This window comes from Palaemon carinicauda, chromosome 1, assembly GCF_036898095.1.
Source record: "Palaemon carinicauda isolate YSFRI2023 chromosome 1, ASM3689809v2, whole genome shotgun sequence".
NCBI lineage: Eukaryota > Metazoa > Arthropoda > Malacostraca > Decapoda > Palaemonidae > Palaemon > Palaemon carinicauda.
This window is the reverse complement of record NC_090725.1, coordinates 226,059,950-226,074,695: the sequence shown is the minus strand read 5'-3', so window position 1 is coordinate 226,074,695 and position 14,746 is coordinate 226,059,950. Positions and strand designations below refer to the sequence as shown.

The window sequence follows — 14,746 nt, the reverse complement described above, 5'->3', positions numbered from 1 at the left end:
GAGTTTAAGGTGCAACTCAGTGACGTACCAAGTTGGTATATGCTAAACATCTTGAATAATCCTGATTCTCCTTTCAAGATTGCTAGGCTTTAGGTGCCCTAGTAGCTATTGGGAATATGATTTGATAAAAGTTTTATTTTGACTAAATTTCATATCTTTCATATCTTGCCTCCATGAGTGTAAGCCAGCAATATGATCATCAGGGGTGCTCCATAGAAATGAATAAGATTATTATGATAAGATTTTATATATTTTCATACTCACTTCCTCACCGACTAATGTTATCAAGAGGATTGGATATTAGTTTTGACTTCAAAGACTGAAGACTTTAGGTGCATCTAGCCACACTGTGGGTTACCTTTGGCTCCCTTGTGCTACCTTAGTGGGCAAGAGGCTGAAGGAAGGAAAATGGGAAAATTAAGTTTTTTTGGGGGGGTTTAATGTCAATATAAGTCGATCTTAGAGAACAAAGCAATATAAATATCAGGTAAGTGTAGAAATAGCAAGTTTTATTAATAAAATTCCAATTTTATTTCAGGTATGGGTCAGTTTTGTGCATTAGAAATGATATCAACAGCTGGTCTTATTAACTACTTTGGCCGCACCACAGACCTCAATGAAATTAATATATCTCCAATATTACTGGAGAAAGGACCAACAAAATTGGCCTTATATGGTCTTTCATCAGTTAAGGATGAAAGACTGTTTAGATTGTTTGGCAATGACAAGGTACAGTATATAATTTAGTTTGTCTACTTGAATTAATGTTTTCGTCAATAGTTGTTCGAATGTTGCTTATATTAAGGCTATTACACCTGATCAGAGTTGATAGACTAGTTGTGGAATAAACATTAAAGGCATACTCTATTGTAAATGTGCAACTAGAAATTTTTGTTTTATCTGCCAAAGTTCTGGATATCACTTCTCACTATGATTGCTCTTTTTTGAGCAGTATTTTTAATTCTACCTGGAATTAATTTATTTGACCACAATCCCATTACTTTTACTGGCCTTATTTTGTATTGGTGCTGTTCTTAGACAGTCTACCTGAAGAAAAAAATGAAGCTGCGATTGCTCAGGTTGGGAGGCGAGTGCTCAGGCCCGTAACATTTGATATTAGATAACTGAATCGGTTTTCCTTCCAGTGTCACCCTTTATGGTAAATGAACACAAAACTCTGTGCTTATTTTCAATACTCCTTGGTGCTGTAAAAGTACCCCTTTGTTATGCACAGAAAAAATCTTGGGATATTGTGGAGAATTGAATCTCCAAAGGAAAGAGACTGACTTTAAAAAGATTTATATTTTTCCTTTTCTTTTCTGATTTTTAACAAAAGAGTTTCACAAGTTAGACTTTTTATTCCAGAAATTGTTGAAAACTGAAAAGTATGTTAGAGCCATATAGAATAAAATAAAGTACAACATAATTCTTTTCTACACGAGAGTTACTTTGTAATAGATTAATTCTTTTGAAAGGAAGAGATGGTTTCCTCCAAATACATTAGTGTGTAATGTTTTAAGTTACAAACAGTAGAAATTGTTTACAACATCAACAACACACAATACTTTCAAGGACCAACGCCTTCTCACATCTAGGCCATAGCCTCTGCTTAGCAACTACTGCTATTCTTTCGCAGTAGGCCACTTTTATCCACTTGAAAGGGAAGGGTGTATCCCCTTCACGAACATAGGGAGGCTGTCCTTTGGCTTGATGACAGGCTAAGATGCTGATGCCAACATCAAGAGTGCCAAACATGTGCTGCCATTTCAGTAGTTACCTTCCCTCTGTCTCCTGGCTCTTAATTTGCTATAAAGACACAAATGAAGAATTTAAGAATAAAGATACATGACAAAATTTTACCTCTACTCAAATTCAGCCACCCCTGAGGCTGGTCAAAAAGTTAAACTACTTTATATGGAATAAAGAAGTTAATATATATATATATATATATATATATATATATATATATATATATATATATATTATTTGAAGACTACTTTGATCCCTGAATCCAGTTCATCTGGAACAGCATCATTCTCCATCACAGCTTCAGTTCTCTTGGCTCCATCATTCTCTCCTTGGTGAAGCTTTCTCTGTGCTTCCATCCAGGTTATCCATGCCTTGCCACTTATAAATACAGTACTTGGTAATGTAACTCTACATTTATAATGAATAGACAACGTCAAAGCTGCATCTAAAAATCAAAGACAGCTTCTCCTCTTCCAGATAGTCCTGCAGTTAGTTTTCAGGATAACAGCAGAAATACATTTAATTTTCTCCATTCATTTTTTGGTATCGACAAGTGTTTTGAATCACTTCGCAACCTTTTTATCAGGACTACATTGAGTTTTGGAACTACACTTTATTATAAAGGTTATGGCAGTGAAAATTTGATACAAAATACCTGGAATTCAGAAAACATTCAACATAATTGATAAATGAAAACTTTAGATTCTCTGAAATATAATCTTTAATTTGCTAGAAAGACACAAATGAAGAATTTAAGAACAAAGAGGATATATAACAAAATTTCACGCCTGGAGACTATCCGGTATCTCCTCTCTCAGAGAGGCTTTTTGCAGTAAGTTGCGAGAAGGATGTCTGGATACTTACAGGTATTTTCAGCCCCGGTTTACCAGGCAAAGTTGACTATCTTCTGTGGTTGGTGTCGTGGAAGGGGTATCTCTCTTGATGCCACTATTCTAACAATAGCTGAATTTCTTGTATACCTTCGGGAAGAAAAACTCCTCTTGGTCTCGGCAGTGACAGGCTATCACATAGCCTTAAGCTTAGCCTTTAGACTGAAAGGAGTAGACATTTCCTCTTCGTTGGAGATTTTTCTCCTCATACAAAGTTATGAGATCACCTGCCCCCAGTCGGAGATAAGACCTCCTTCTTGAAACGTGGATCGCATCGAGGACCCTGAAAGGCTTCTCCCTGCGACCCATTACGCTGTACAACAGACCGTAACCTCACTTTGAAGACGGTGTTCTTATTCTCTTTAGCCTCCGCAAAGAGAGTTGGTGAACTTCATGGTCTCATATACGACATCACCCATTCAAGGGGAAGGGAGTAAATAACACTAACCTTCGGCTCTGAGTTTTTGATCCAGATAAAATGTTACTCTGCGCAGTGAGGAGTTTGAGATACTCTGGCCAGTGAGGAGTTTGAGATATCTTGAACGCACTGCAGCAACTCGTCCCTGGCTGGTAGGCCTCTTTGTCAGTACAGGGATAATTAAGAGGAAGGTCACCAAGAGTACCATCTCTGCCTTGATTCGTAAAGTTATAGACTATGCACTGAATCATGACCCTCCTCTTGTTAGGCAACCCAGAGCTCACGATGTCGGGCATTTGTCCGTTCCTGGCCTTCAAACGCAACTTTTCTGTAATTCAGGTATTACAAGCTGGCGTGTGAAAGCGTCAGAATCTTCACTGCCCACTACTTGCAAGATGTGACACCCAGGAATCTCGATATATTTTCTATCGGTCCTGTGGTGGCTGCACAACAAATGTTTTAAGAGTACCTCAGGCTCCCTGTTGAACAAGTAGCAGATAACCAGGTTGAGGGCATTGGTTACCCGGTTTAAGTCTTGAATAAATTAATAAGAATGACTGGCATTATTCTTTTCTTTATCTTCCCCTGTCATGGGGAACAGCACCAAGGGTCCCTCTGCAATCAGGCCTCTTTTGTGTGCAGGTAAGAACCACTTCCCTTGTGTAGCCTAGTATAGATTTTATACTCGTACACGTCCCCAATGCTTCCGAATGGTAAACATTGGGAATATCTGTGTATGAAATATATATCTATTCTGTCTCACAACCTCACAGGTTGCCCAGGTCTCTATCAATACACTTTTTTACCACTTAGCGAGGTGTCAAGGAACAAATAACAAATTTGGAAGTAATTTGTATTTTTCCTAACTTATACAAACCTGTAGCTATTTATACAAATTTTCTCGCCATCACCTGTCCCCCGATATGTATTGCCTGCAATTTAAAAGTGACGTAATTCTCTATAGTGGTCGTGTAGGGTTGCCACCTTGCATTTGAGTCTTAATGGCTAACCTTCCAGCTTTGCCAAAAGATAATCCATATAAATAGCTACATGTTTGTATTAGGAAAAATACAAATTACTTTAAATTTGTCATATCATATTCCATTATGAGTGCATGAATCTCGGAAGAAAAGAACACGTTTGAATGGGGAATAAAGATCTTGAATAGATGGCTGTAAATGATCGTGAGTCACAGTTAAGGCCATACAACCGAAGATTATACTGATCTTCCCCATTGTCTTATTGACAGTCTTCCTTCAACCCTTCATTATAAGGCATCTATTGGATATGATTGACGAATATTCCAATTATGTGTTTCACTCAGCACATTCTCTGGCTCAACCTTCACAACAATTGCATGCACCTCGTACATATTATCATTAATGTGCGTTATTAAACAAACCAATAATAGCAGATTGTAATGTATGTTTTTTATACTTTGCAATCACTTGATATACAGACGTTCACCTATTGGAATTTCATGAGGCTGTCTTTAAACAATGATTATAATCTCAAAAAAACTTATTTCCACTTTTTTTAAAGAATCTATCTGTAACTTCAAATGTGCTCTTGCTTATATTAGCGACATTTTTAAAAAAATTATCTACATTTTATACTGAAAAACATTCACACTTTTTGAAAACATCATAAATTAGTGTGGATCTTTCCCAAAGATTTGATATAATGTGTGTCCCCAATTCTCTCATGGTTTCCAGTGTTTAATACAATTTCTGTGGGGTTTGGCGTATCAGACCAGCTGTTTGGGTTATCTATCACCAAAAAATTAACATGCTGACGAAGATTTTATCATTTGTTTCTTCTAATCCCTACAAACTCAGTCGATGTTAGATGAATGAACCCAGTCCCTTGATCACAAATTATTTCATGAGGTGATCAAATCTTTCAACAAAAACCCTAAGTGCTTTGGTATCTTCAAAAACTGATTTATATTTTAAGGGATGAAGAAAAGGTGTAACTAATTCGAGTGTCAACTAAAAGAAAAAAATACTTTTGCACTTCATGTGACAAGGGCAAAGGTCCTTTTGAATCAACATGTATCATATTCTACTCAAGTTTTCCTGAATAATAGTCCAAATTTGTGCAGATGGAATATTAGAATGATTAATGAGGTTTAACCAAATTACACAAATGACAACTCTACATAAGATTCTATATTCTTTATTCACTTCCAGACTACCCTACATAAGATTCTATATTCTTCTTTATTCCATTCCAATGAAACTTAGCACCAGCCATTTGAATGGTGTTTGCTATTCCCACGTAGTCTACAAGGGGCTAGGAATGTGAAAGAAATATTGCATTAGAAATAAATGAGTAAGCAAAACTACTTAATATATCATTTCATTTCAAGTTTTGTAATACAGAGTATATCTTCTTCTCTAGTAAATCTTCGAGGTTCCAATCTGACTTCTTAAGGAAACTCGGTTACTTCTTTTCTCAATTATCCAAGGAAACTCGGTTGCTTCTTTTCTCAATTATCCATTGACTTGACTTTAAACTGGGTGTTTGTTTTGCTCACTAGGGAGAGTTTGTATATACTGTACCATTCATATCATCATTCTAGAAGTCGTACACAAAAAAACAGGGTCATTCATTCTACAACCATTCATACCATTCACTTCATTTGTGGGCCCAGATTGTTCCTTTGTACACATTGCTCCTTTGTAGGTAGCATCATGCTTGGATTCGTCCAGTTTCAAATTGGTTGCCTATGAATAGGACATTGATCTGGTCACGACAACAGTGGATCTTGATAGCGCATCAGCAACATGATTACTATACCTGAGTAAATATTCAATACAAAATTGATTAAATTCCATTAATGCTCCAAGCCATCTTTCTTGTTTATTAGAGAGATGTATTTCTTAAATATGTATGACAGCGGTTGGTGATTCAATTTGATACGAAGAGGGTGGCCTAATAAAAATTAAGTATTTATGCCATTCTAACATCCACCTAATAGCAGGAGCTTCTTTTTCCTTAACAGAGTAATTCTCTTCGTTTTTTCAAGGCTTGCGATGCCATCACTATCAATTTGTTCAGTTACACCACCAATGGTTACATCACTTGCATCACAAGTCACTATTAACTCCCTATCGAAATTTGGAAAAAGAAGTAAACTATCCTTACACAAAGCTTGAATTAATTTGTGTTTGGATTTCCTTACAAATGTGTCTGCTTTTCATGGTCTTTCAAGTGGTGTTGCTATCTTCCCAAAATCTTTGATAAACCTACAATAATAGGAAACTAATGGCCCCCCCCCCAAAAAAAAAGAAATACAGACATGTTTACAAGTGGTAGGTCGATTGTAGTCGGGAATCGCTTGGAACTTATCCTACATGGGGCTTATTCCTTTATTGTTTATGATGTGACCCAGAAACTGGACTTCATCTTGAAATAATTGATACTTTGCCAAATTGATTTCCAAATTATGCCTTCTTAAAGTCTCAAGTACTTTAATAAAATTTTCTAAATGTTCTTTTACTGTATTCCCTAAGATAATATCATCAAAATAAATTAATTTAGCACTTCCAACCAATCCAGAAAATACACTCATCATTACTCAAAAAAAATGTGCGGATGTATTCTTTAACCCAATAGGCAAAGTATTGAAAGCATAGAGCAAATCTATGACAAATGCAGTCTTTTTATGGGTTTCATGGTCAAGACTAATATGGTGATAACCTGGCTTTAAATCACAAGTGTGTAGAAAAAAAAAAGAATTATTACTCACTTTGCAAAAGAATTTCTCAGTGGAGGGCAAAGCAAAAAATTATCTTTTGTAATGCTATGAAGGTTACGGTAATCAATACAAATTCTTAATTATCCATTTTTCTTCTTCACAAGTATAATTGGGTATTGTCAGGGAGAATTTGCTATATAAATAGTTCCTTGATCCTGCAGATCATTTAATTGATGATTGACTTCCTCTTGGTACCCAGTAGTTACGTGATAGCAATGAGTTACTATAGGATAATGATCTCTGATATCAACATGAAAAGGAAATGAATTACAAAAACCAGGAGTTTCATCAGGTAATACAAAAACATCATGATAGGCTTTATTTAGTTGTAATTCCTAAAACTTATACTGATTTGGAGTAAGACTAAATAAAAGATTGCGAAGTTAAATCACACTCGGGTAGGTATTTAGCTGTATGATGGCAAGTGGAACTATGTTAACATCACATTCAGTGGTAGCTGACAAATCATTCTCTTCAATGGTTGATGGTTCTAGGGTAAAATTATGAAATATTATTTTGACCTTTCATTCAGCAACTTCTGCTATTGAATGTGATTGAACATTTTCGGCAAAGTTAAGATGAAGTATAACATCAATACAGTTAGGAATCTGAGGATATACTGTTTATACTATTCAAGTGATTTTCCACTATAGAGCTCAATATACAGTATGTTGTGGATCATAATTATGTATCTACTTCTTTAGTGAGTGACATTATTTTTACATAACTAAGGTCATTACTCTAACACGCAGTTTACGTATTACAGCGCATAAGAGGCTTTCCATTGGTTTTGTTAACAATTATTGCATGAAGTGTGCATAGAAATTATTTCTAGATTATGATACACATTCCCTTTCTGTATTGTGTTGGGGCAATACTGTGATTTAGGAAACTTTTGAAGAGTTCATTTCATTCGCTGTATCACAAATATCAGGATGTTTGTGGCATTTGTTCAATCGTGTGAATGATTTGTTTTCATTGTAAATGCCTGTTTAAGGAATTCCTCATCAAAAACATTGGAGCTTACCTTGAGTTATTGCTTTGGCGAAGATTTAAGAAAAGGCCATTTGTTATTCACTTAATATTCTCCACATCTAGCAGAATGGTACTTCCTATATATCTAACTTTAATAATTGTAGAAAGAGTGGTCCTAATGTTTTTTCAAGTGTAAGTAAAGTCACTGTTGCATGTAGTTTTTAAGACAATTTATTTTCTGTACTGGGCCCCTTTATGTAGGGGGTACATTGTTATTAAAGCATTTTATCTTTCTGATTAGGGTAACTTCTTAGTTTATTGTAATGATAGTCATAATCCCTATGACTTGTAACAGTTTCATATTTAGACTTCGGTTAAACTCATCCATATTAGCTCCCTTCTTGTATGCCACTATCCTCTAGAGTTAGCCTAGTGCTGCACTTCAGTTATTTTTTATATTAAAAAACTATAATCAATGGATTAGGTTTTAGGTACAACCGAGGATTTGTATGTTACTATTTATAATTTAGTCTATTTATAACTTTAATAGATACTTGATGATATATGGATTTATGGTTTTAGATTTATGGTCGTGTGTAAATATTCTGTTCAGGAATTTTAATATACTGATATATATATATTTTTTTGGCAGGTGAAAATGCTTCGGCCTTTGGAAGCCATGGACGATTGGTTTAATATCTTTGTTTTACACCAGAACCATGCTAAGCATGGTATGACTAATTACATACCAGAGGCATTTTTAGATCCATTTCTTGATCTTGTCATTTGGGGTCATGAACACGAATGCCTCATAGATCCACGCCAGAGTGCTGAGGATTCATTTTTTGTAGTGCAACCAGGTGAGTTTTGGCTAGAATTTGGGTGATTAATTTAGATTTATTTGAGGTGAGGCATTGTATATGCAGGTTAATGAACATTCATTTATCAGCCAGGTAATTGTGTTAAAGAGTAAGTTCATTTGATAGTAATTTTTATGCAGGAAAATTGTCATTTTATTACCATAATGAAGTTAGGGATAGAGCAGTAGCTCTTTTATTAGTGTACCCCTCAGAAATTGGAACCTTGATTCTGGGTTGGAGACTTAAGGTTAGCAACTACCTGGATCTAACTTGTAACGTGGAATGAAAATGTTTCGTTGAACTAAGTCAACAAGGGGTTTCCACCTGTCTTTTACCCCATTTCCCCTTATCATTATTGAGTATTTGTTGTTAACCCATTTTTTTTATTTGAACATGGTCAATATTGCTCTTGTAATGTAAAGACCCTGTAGAAATGTAGTGGGATCGGTACCTCATTGCACTGCAGGCATTACTAAAGGGTTACAATGTTCCATCATGTCCCATCAGCCCTAAACTGCATCCACTATTTAGTCCTCTATGCTACCTTTGTACCACTTCCTTTCTTATATTTTGCAATCACTTCTTAGTTAAACTGCAAGGGTTCTCACCCAGTTGCACCCTGGCACTGAATGATTTTTCTGGCCCAAGTGCTATATTGTATAACCCAATTTCTATAAGTCAGATTAAGTCAAATCTTTAAGTTATGAAGTAATGGGGAGTTTGACTCCATTTCTATTAAAATGGAGTAGGGGACATGGTTGAATAAGGGTAAACTTTCATGACTAACCTTGTAATGGTGCCTGGTTCTGACCCTTAGGTTACGGAAGGTAATTGTATATATAGGAAATTCTCCTAGAGTGTGAGTTGGTAAGGTTATGGGTTGACCCACTGTAGGGCAGCTAGTATTCATGGATTCTCGATTTTCATGTCTGTCTCTATTACCTAACCCCCCATGAATAAGGATGGCCAACTGTAGTATGGCGTCATGTTTCAATTATTTTAATAAATAAGAAATACATATGGATATCCCTCCCAAAATTAACAGAAAAGAAACAAAAATGATTTTAAGATTGTATTCTGATAGAGTATTTCCCATTTCAATCACATATTATGAACTGATAACTTATCAAACTTTCTTATTTTCACCCCTGAGAAAAGAACCCCCTGTTAATATCATGAGAACTCATCTAATAGCTTTATATCCAATTCAACAAATGTTCTAAACCGAAAAGAATTTTTTTTTTTTCATAAAAGCAGTTGAAACTTAATTAACTACTTTTTAATTAATTAGCGGAGTTAACAAAGAATTAGAATATCACAAGTCAGGATATGCTTCACAATGCCTATGGAATGGTGATTCTGTTTCACAATAAAGAATCAGTTACACTAAATAATGTTTCTGAATCATTGACATCTTTACAATAACATCCATTTTGCCTCTATGTAATATATTTAGGTATTGTTTAAGATAACTTTTTAAATGGAGGAGTGACTCAAATAATCACAATAAAAGAAAGTACAGTACTTCTTAGTGAAATATTTTTTAAGGAGAATTAGCCTACCTAAGGTTGTTGATTTTATTTTATTAATTTTCTTGTATAGAAAACAGAAAAAATATTTCTCTTGTATTCCATGCTTTTGAAAATATTTGTTCAGTAACTGGAATAAAAACACACTATTTACACAGTATTAGGGTTATTACTTTCGGCAAAGCTGAAAGGACGAGCCATTAAAGTTTAGCGACGGTTAACTATCCATTCCGCTAGTTAGTGGGGGTTAGGGGGTCAGCTTGCTACCGCTCTCACTCACACACCTGTGATTGAGCTCACTTTGCTTTTGGCTCGGATGATGAACGGTCGTTGCCACTCTTCATCCTCCCAAATATTTGGACTGCCATTAATGCTATTATTGCTTTCTCTCTTTTCAGTGTGTATGTGTGTTGACTTCTGCCGGCCATGCGTACCTGCCCTGGACTTGAGGGCCGCACCTGTGGTACTTTCATGTCCGCTGAGGACACCGATCCTTACACCCTTTGCCCTACCTGCAGAGGTCAACGATGTGATTTGGATAACAAGTGTATTGAGCGTTGGGAATGGTCTACCTCCCAGTGTGAAAGGTTTGGGCGACGGCGAAAGAAGAAGTCTAAGCGGGACTCTTCTCCTTTGAAGGTTTCTTCGTAGCAGAAGAAACCCAAGGCTTCTTCTTATGCTTTTGACCTTCCTCCGAAGCTCCTGCTCATTCGGTCTCCTCCGAGGGACTGTCGAGTAGTAGCGCAGGCCATTTAATACCTGGACAACCTCGGTCCTCAAGAGATGGTGTCGGTTCCCCTAGCGAAGCGGCCCCGCCTCTACCCCCAGGGGCCCATGACTCTTATTCCCTCTTTACAGGTTTGGTCATCCTTGGGGTTACTGGGTCCTTTCTCTAAGGAGGCCCTACTGCAGTTTCTTTGCCATGGTGCTACCGTGCTGCATTCGTCGACGTTGAAGGTGGATCCTTTTACCCTCTTCGGTGTCGTCGTGTCAAGAGGAGTCATCTGCTACCCATTCTACTGACGTTCCTGTCCTTTGTGAATTGTCCGCTGTTGCCAAAAACTGCGCTTCCCCCTGCCGAACATTCTTAGAGGGGGAAGCAAAGTCCTAGGCGTGTCTCTCCTGCGAGTGTTTCTACCTCTCGGGGAGTTCACTCATAGAGACTCTTCTTCGAAGGACTGCTGCTGAAGGGCGTCACCGTGGGTGTCGTTCTCTCCTCTTTGCCTTAGAAGTGCGCCTTTGCCATCGGTGAAGAGATGCCTTCGCCGATGCCCCTTTTTCTCTTCAGCATCGTCATAGCATCCTTCCTCCGCAGAGGATCCTCCCTGTCCATCGTCTTCTGGCTCTCGACCTTCGCCTGCCTTGGACCTTCTTCCAATGATGCTGCCGCTAGTTCAAGAACTTCGGTTCTGGACTCTCTGCCTGTGGATCGTGCGCGATCCATTGCTGAGGATGTTTGTCCGTCTAAAGGACGCATCTTCTCGCCAGCTCAATATCCTACGCGCCAATCTTCAATTCACCGTCCTACAACTCGCTGATCACCTGCCCATCAGTCTCCTGTCCTGTCTCCTCCTTCTCACCGGCTACCTACGCACCAAACAACCACGCATCATTCGCCCGTACGCCATTCTCCAACATGACATTTGCCTGCGAATCCTTCTCCTACGCACAATTCACCTGCACACTCCTCTCCAACTGGTCAAGAGGATCCTGCTTGTCGCACTCCTTCCGATCATCACCGACCAATGCGTCGTTCACCAGGGCGCCAAGCTCCTGCAAAGCACAGTTCACCAAGACAACATGCTGCTGCAGGCCATCATTCACCTGGACGCGCGACTGCTGCCCCTTGCCAAACCTTTAAGAAATCCCCAGAGGTTTCTGCTGTTGGTGATCACCAACTTTCTCTATGGCAACAGTCTCCTGATTGTCAACTCGCGCTCTTCGACGAACCGCCGGGCAGATCATTCTTATTGCCAAGCGTCGCCTGAGTGTCAACGATCGTCTACGAGTTGGCCTGCTCTAACGCGCCAACGTTGGCAGCTTGGCAACACGCAAACACACACCTACTTCTCCAAGCTCCCATCTTCAACAAGTGAAGAGTAGACTACGTTCGCTGATGCGTAGGCGCTCCCGAACTCATGGGAATGTGTCTCAACCCCGGCAGACACAGGCAGAATCGGATGTACTTCATCCTCCTTTGACTTCAAGGAAGTCGCGCTATCTACCGGAGGAGAAGGTAGGTACTCACAAAATTAAACAAGAACGGAAAGGTACGTGGTTGCCCTCCAGATCATCGGTCTTCTCACTGAGGAAGGGCAGAGTCATTTCCCACAGGTCTCCATCGCCCAATTCCCCTCCCCGTAAATGAATTACAGCGCTACCGCCGGGGAAAAAGGGAAAGGGCTCTCCTGATGAGTTCAGGATCCCGAAGATTCCAGCACCAAAGGCAGACCCACAGTATCAGACAGCTCCAGAGAAGGCTCCTCAGGGTATCTTTCAGAGAGTGCCAGTGTCAGCAACCAGCTCTGGTTTGGTGCTATTGTCAGGGCGGTAGTGCAAGCTTTCGGGCCTGCCTTCCCAGCTGTCTCTGCTAGCCTTCAGTACCCTTCGGCACTTGCAGAGTCCCGGTAATGGACCTCGGCTGCCTCTCCCCTGAAGAGGAAAAGAGGAGTTTCACATACCAGCGCATCCCCTAGAGTGAAACTGACCCCTGTGCGACCTTCATCAACAAGGCCAAACCTCCCTGGTATGCCTCCCCGGTCGAGGGATCCTTTTGAGAAACGTGTCAATCTCCTCCCTTCCACCTTCAAAGGAACACTCCGCTCACGAAGAGAGCATACCATCACCGGTGGAAACCAGGAATGATAGACCTTCCAGGCTTTGCATGTTGGAGATGTACCTTCTACCCTGCAAGGAGTCGAAGGACACTAAGACTCTTCCTAAGTCCTCCATGAGGACCTCCAGACCCACAGGAACCGTCAGTCACTCTAGGGATGATCACAACCACCCCGAGACGAGCTCTCAGGGGTGGATGAAGGAGACTTCACTGCCAGTCCCTCCTCAGAGAGGGAACAGAAAGAGTCAGAGCATGCATTTTGGCAATTTCTGACTAACGAGGGTTCTTAATGGGTTAGCCGACCCAGAGATGCTCCCCTAGGAGGGCAAAGACACAATCCTAGATCGTGTCTTTGGCATTCAGAAGCCCTCAAAGGCCAGTGCAGCTTTGCCCTTGTCAGAGGGGCTGAAGGGGGCCCGGGCTAAGATCGCCCTATGTCGCTATGTATGGACAATTGAACAATGATAAATGGTGAGAGGCGGTGAATTAGACGACTTTTACATTGTAAGAGGATTTATTGGCTAAGTTAATTTTCACAGAAACATGAGTAGAATTCTTCTTTAAATGTGAATAACTCACTTAAGTACAGTACATCTTCAACAGAACTCTAAATATTTCTAACGAAATAACTAAGAAAATATGTCTCTCTCTGACTTTCAAATTACTGGAACAGTTTATCATAAGGGTAATTAATAATTAATTCCTTGTAGATTACAGATACACTCGGGAAGAACGGACTCCGAGCAAGTTACTGTTAATCTTCTTCCATCAGTAGAATGGCAATTTATCTCAAGTCCCAAATCTGACTTATTTACTAAACAATAAAATCTTAATTTCTATCCAAGTCAAGCAAGAGGAAGGGGCACATATAATGCTTGTCTCATGTTATAAGTCTAAGGCAAAAGTTACTACTAAAATTTGCAACCTAGTGGAGTGTTGTTTGGGCGTAATGGGTGCCCAGCGGCGACAACGGCACGCAACATTGGTTTGCGCCCAACTCCCCTCACTCTACTTCCAAGGTTGAGTTTTTATGGCACCTGTTTCTAAGGGGGTCAGGTGCTTACTCCAGGCGATAGGTGGTATCCTTTTACTATTTGACATCTTTGATCTAGGTTGCCTTGCCTCAATGCTTTGACCTGAGAAGTAAAAGAATGACAGCAGTTTACATTCATCATGCATGGTGCAAGTCTTCAGGCCTGGTGGCTTGTGACAGAATTTAGTTTAAACTGATTTCCACAATACCCAAATAATTTGAAATATTTTTTTTGTGACAAAATTCCCTCCTACCAAGTTCCAGTCCCACCTGGGATTGTGGTATTTTAAAAATAAAAAGAATTACTACATACTTTACGTTAAGAAAACCCCAATTAACTTTTGTTTGTAAAAATCTTAACCCACTTTACAATAAGTACTGAAATAACCAAAACCCAAAAATAAGACTGCTCTGAGGTGCTTACTCATACATGGTTATACAATCCTCTAAAGAGAAAACAAACTTCATCATTCAATGAATGAAAATACTGTATCATGTGAAAAAGAATAAAATACAAAAGAACTGAATTAAGCAACTTCATACATGTCATAACAGTAATCATACATACAGGCAAACATGAGTAAATAGGAACTGTGATAATACTAATACTGTACATATGAATACATATGAGTAAATAAGAACTGCAATAAGAAACTTTAATAATATTGCATTTGAGTAAATAAGAACTTTGAT

At 38.8% G+C, this 14,746-nt stretch overlaps 1 protein-coding gene across 4 annotated transcripts in view; it reads left to right on the top strand.

Moving 5' to 3' along the window:
- Positions 1–14,746, top strand: part of mre11 (double strand break repair nuclease mre11) — a 432,238-nt gene that overhangs the window by 133,977 nt on the left and 283,515 nt on the right. For all 4 annotated transcript variants that reach the window (XM_068387688.1, XM_068387701.1, XM_068387695.1 and 1 more), the window contains exons 5-6: positions 539–729; positions 8,448–8,655. In XM_068387688.1, coding sequence (XP_068243789.1) covers positions 539–729; positions 8,448–8,655 — 399 coding nt within the window. The remainder of the gene's footprint in view (positions 1–538; positions 730–8,447; positions 8,656–14,746) is intronic.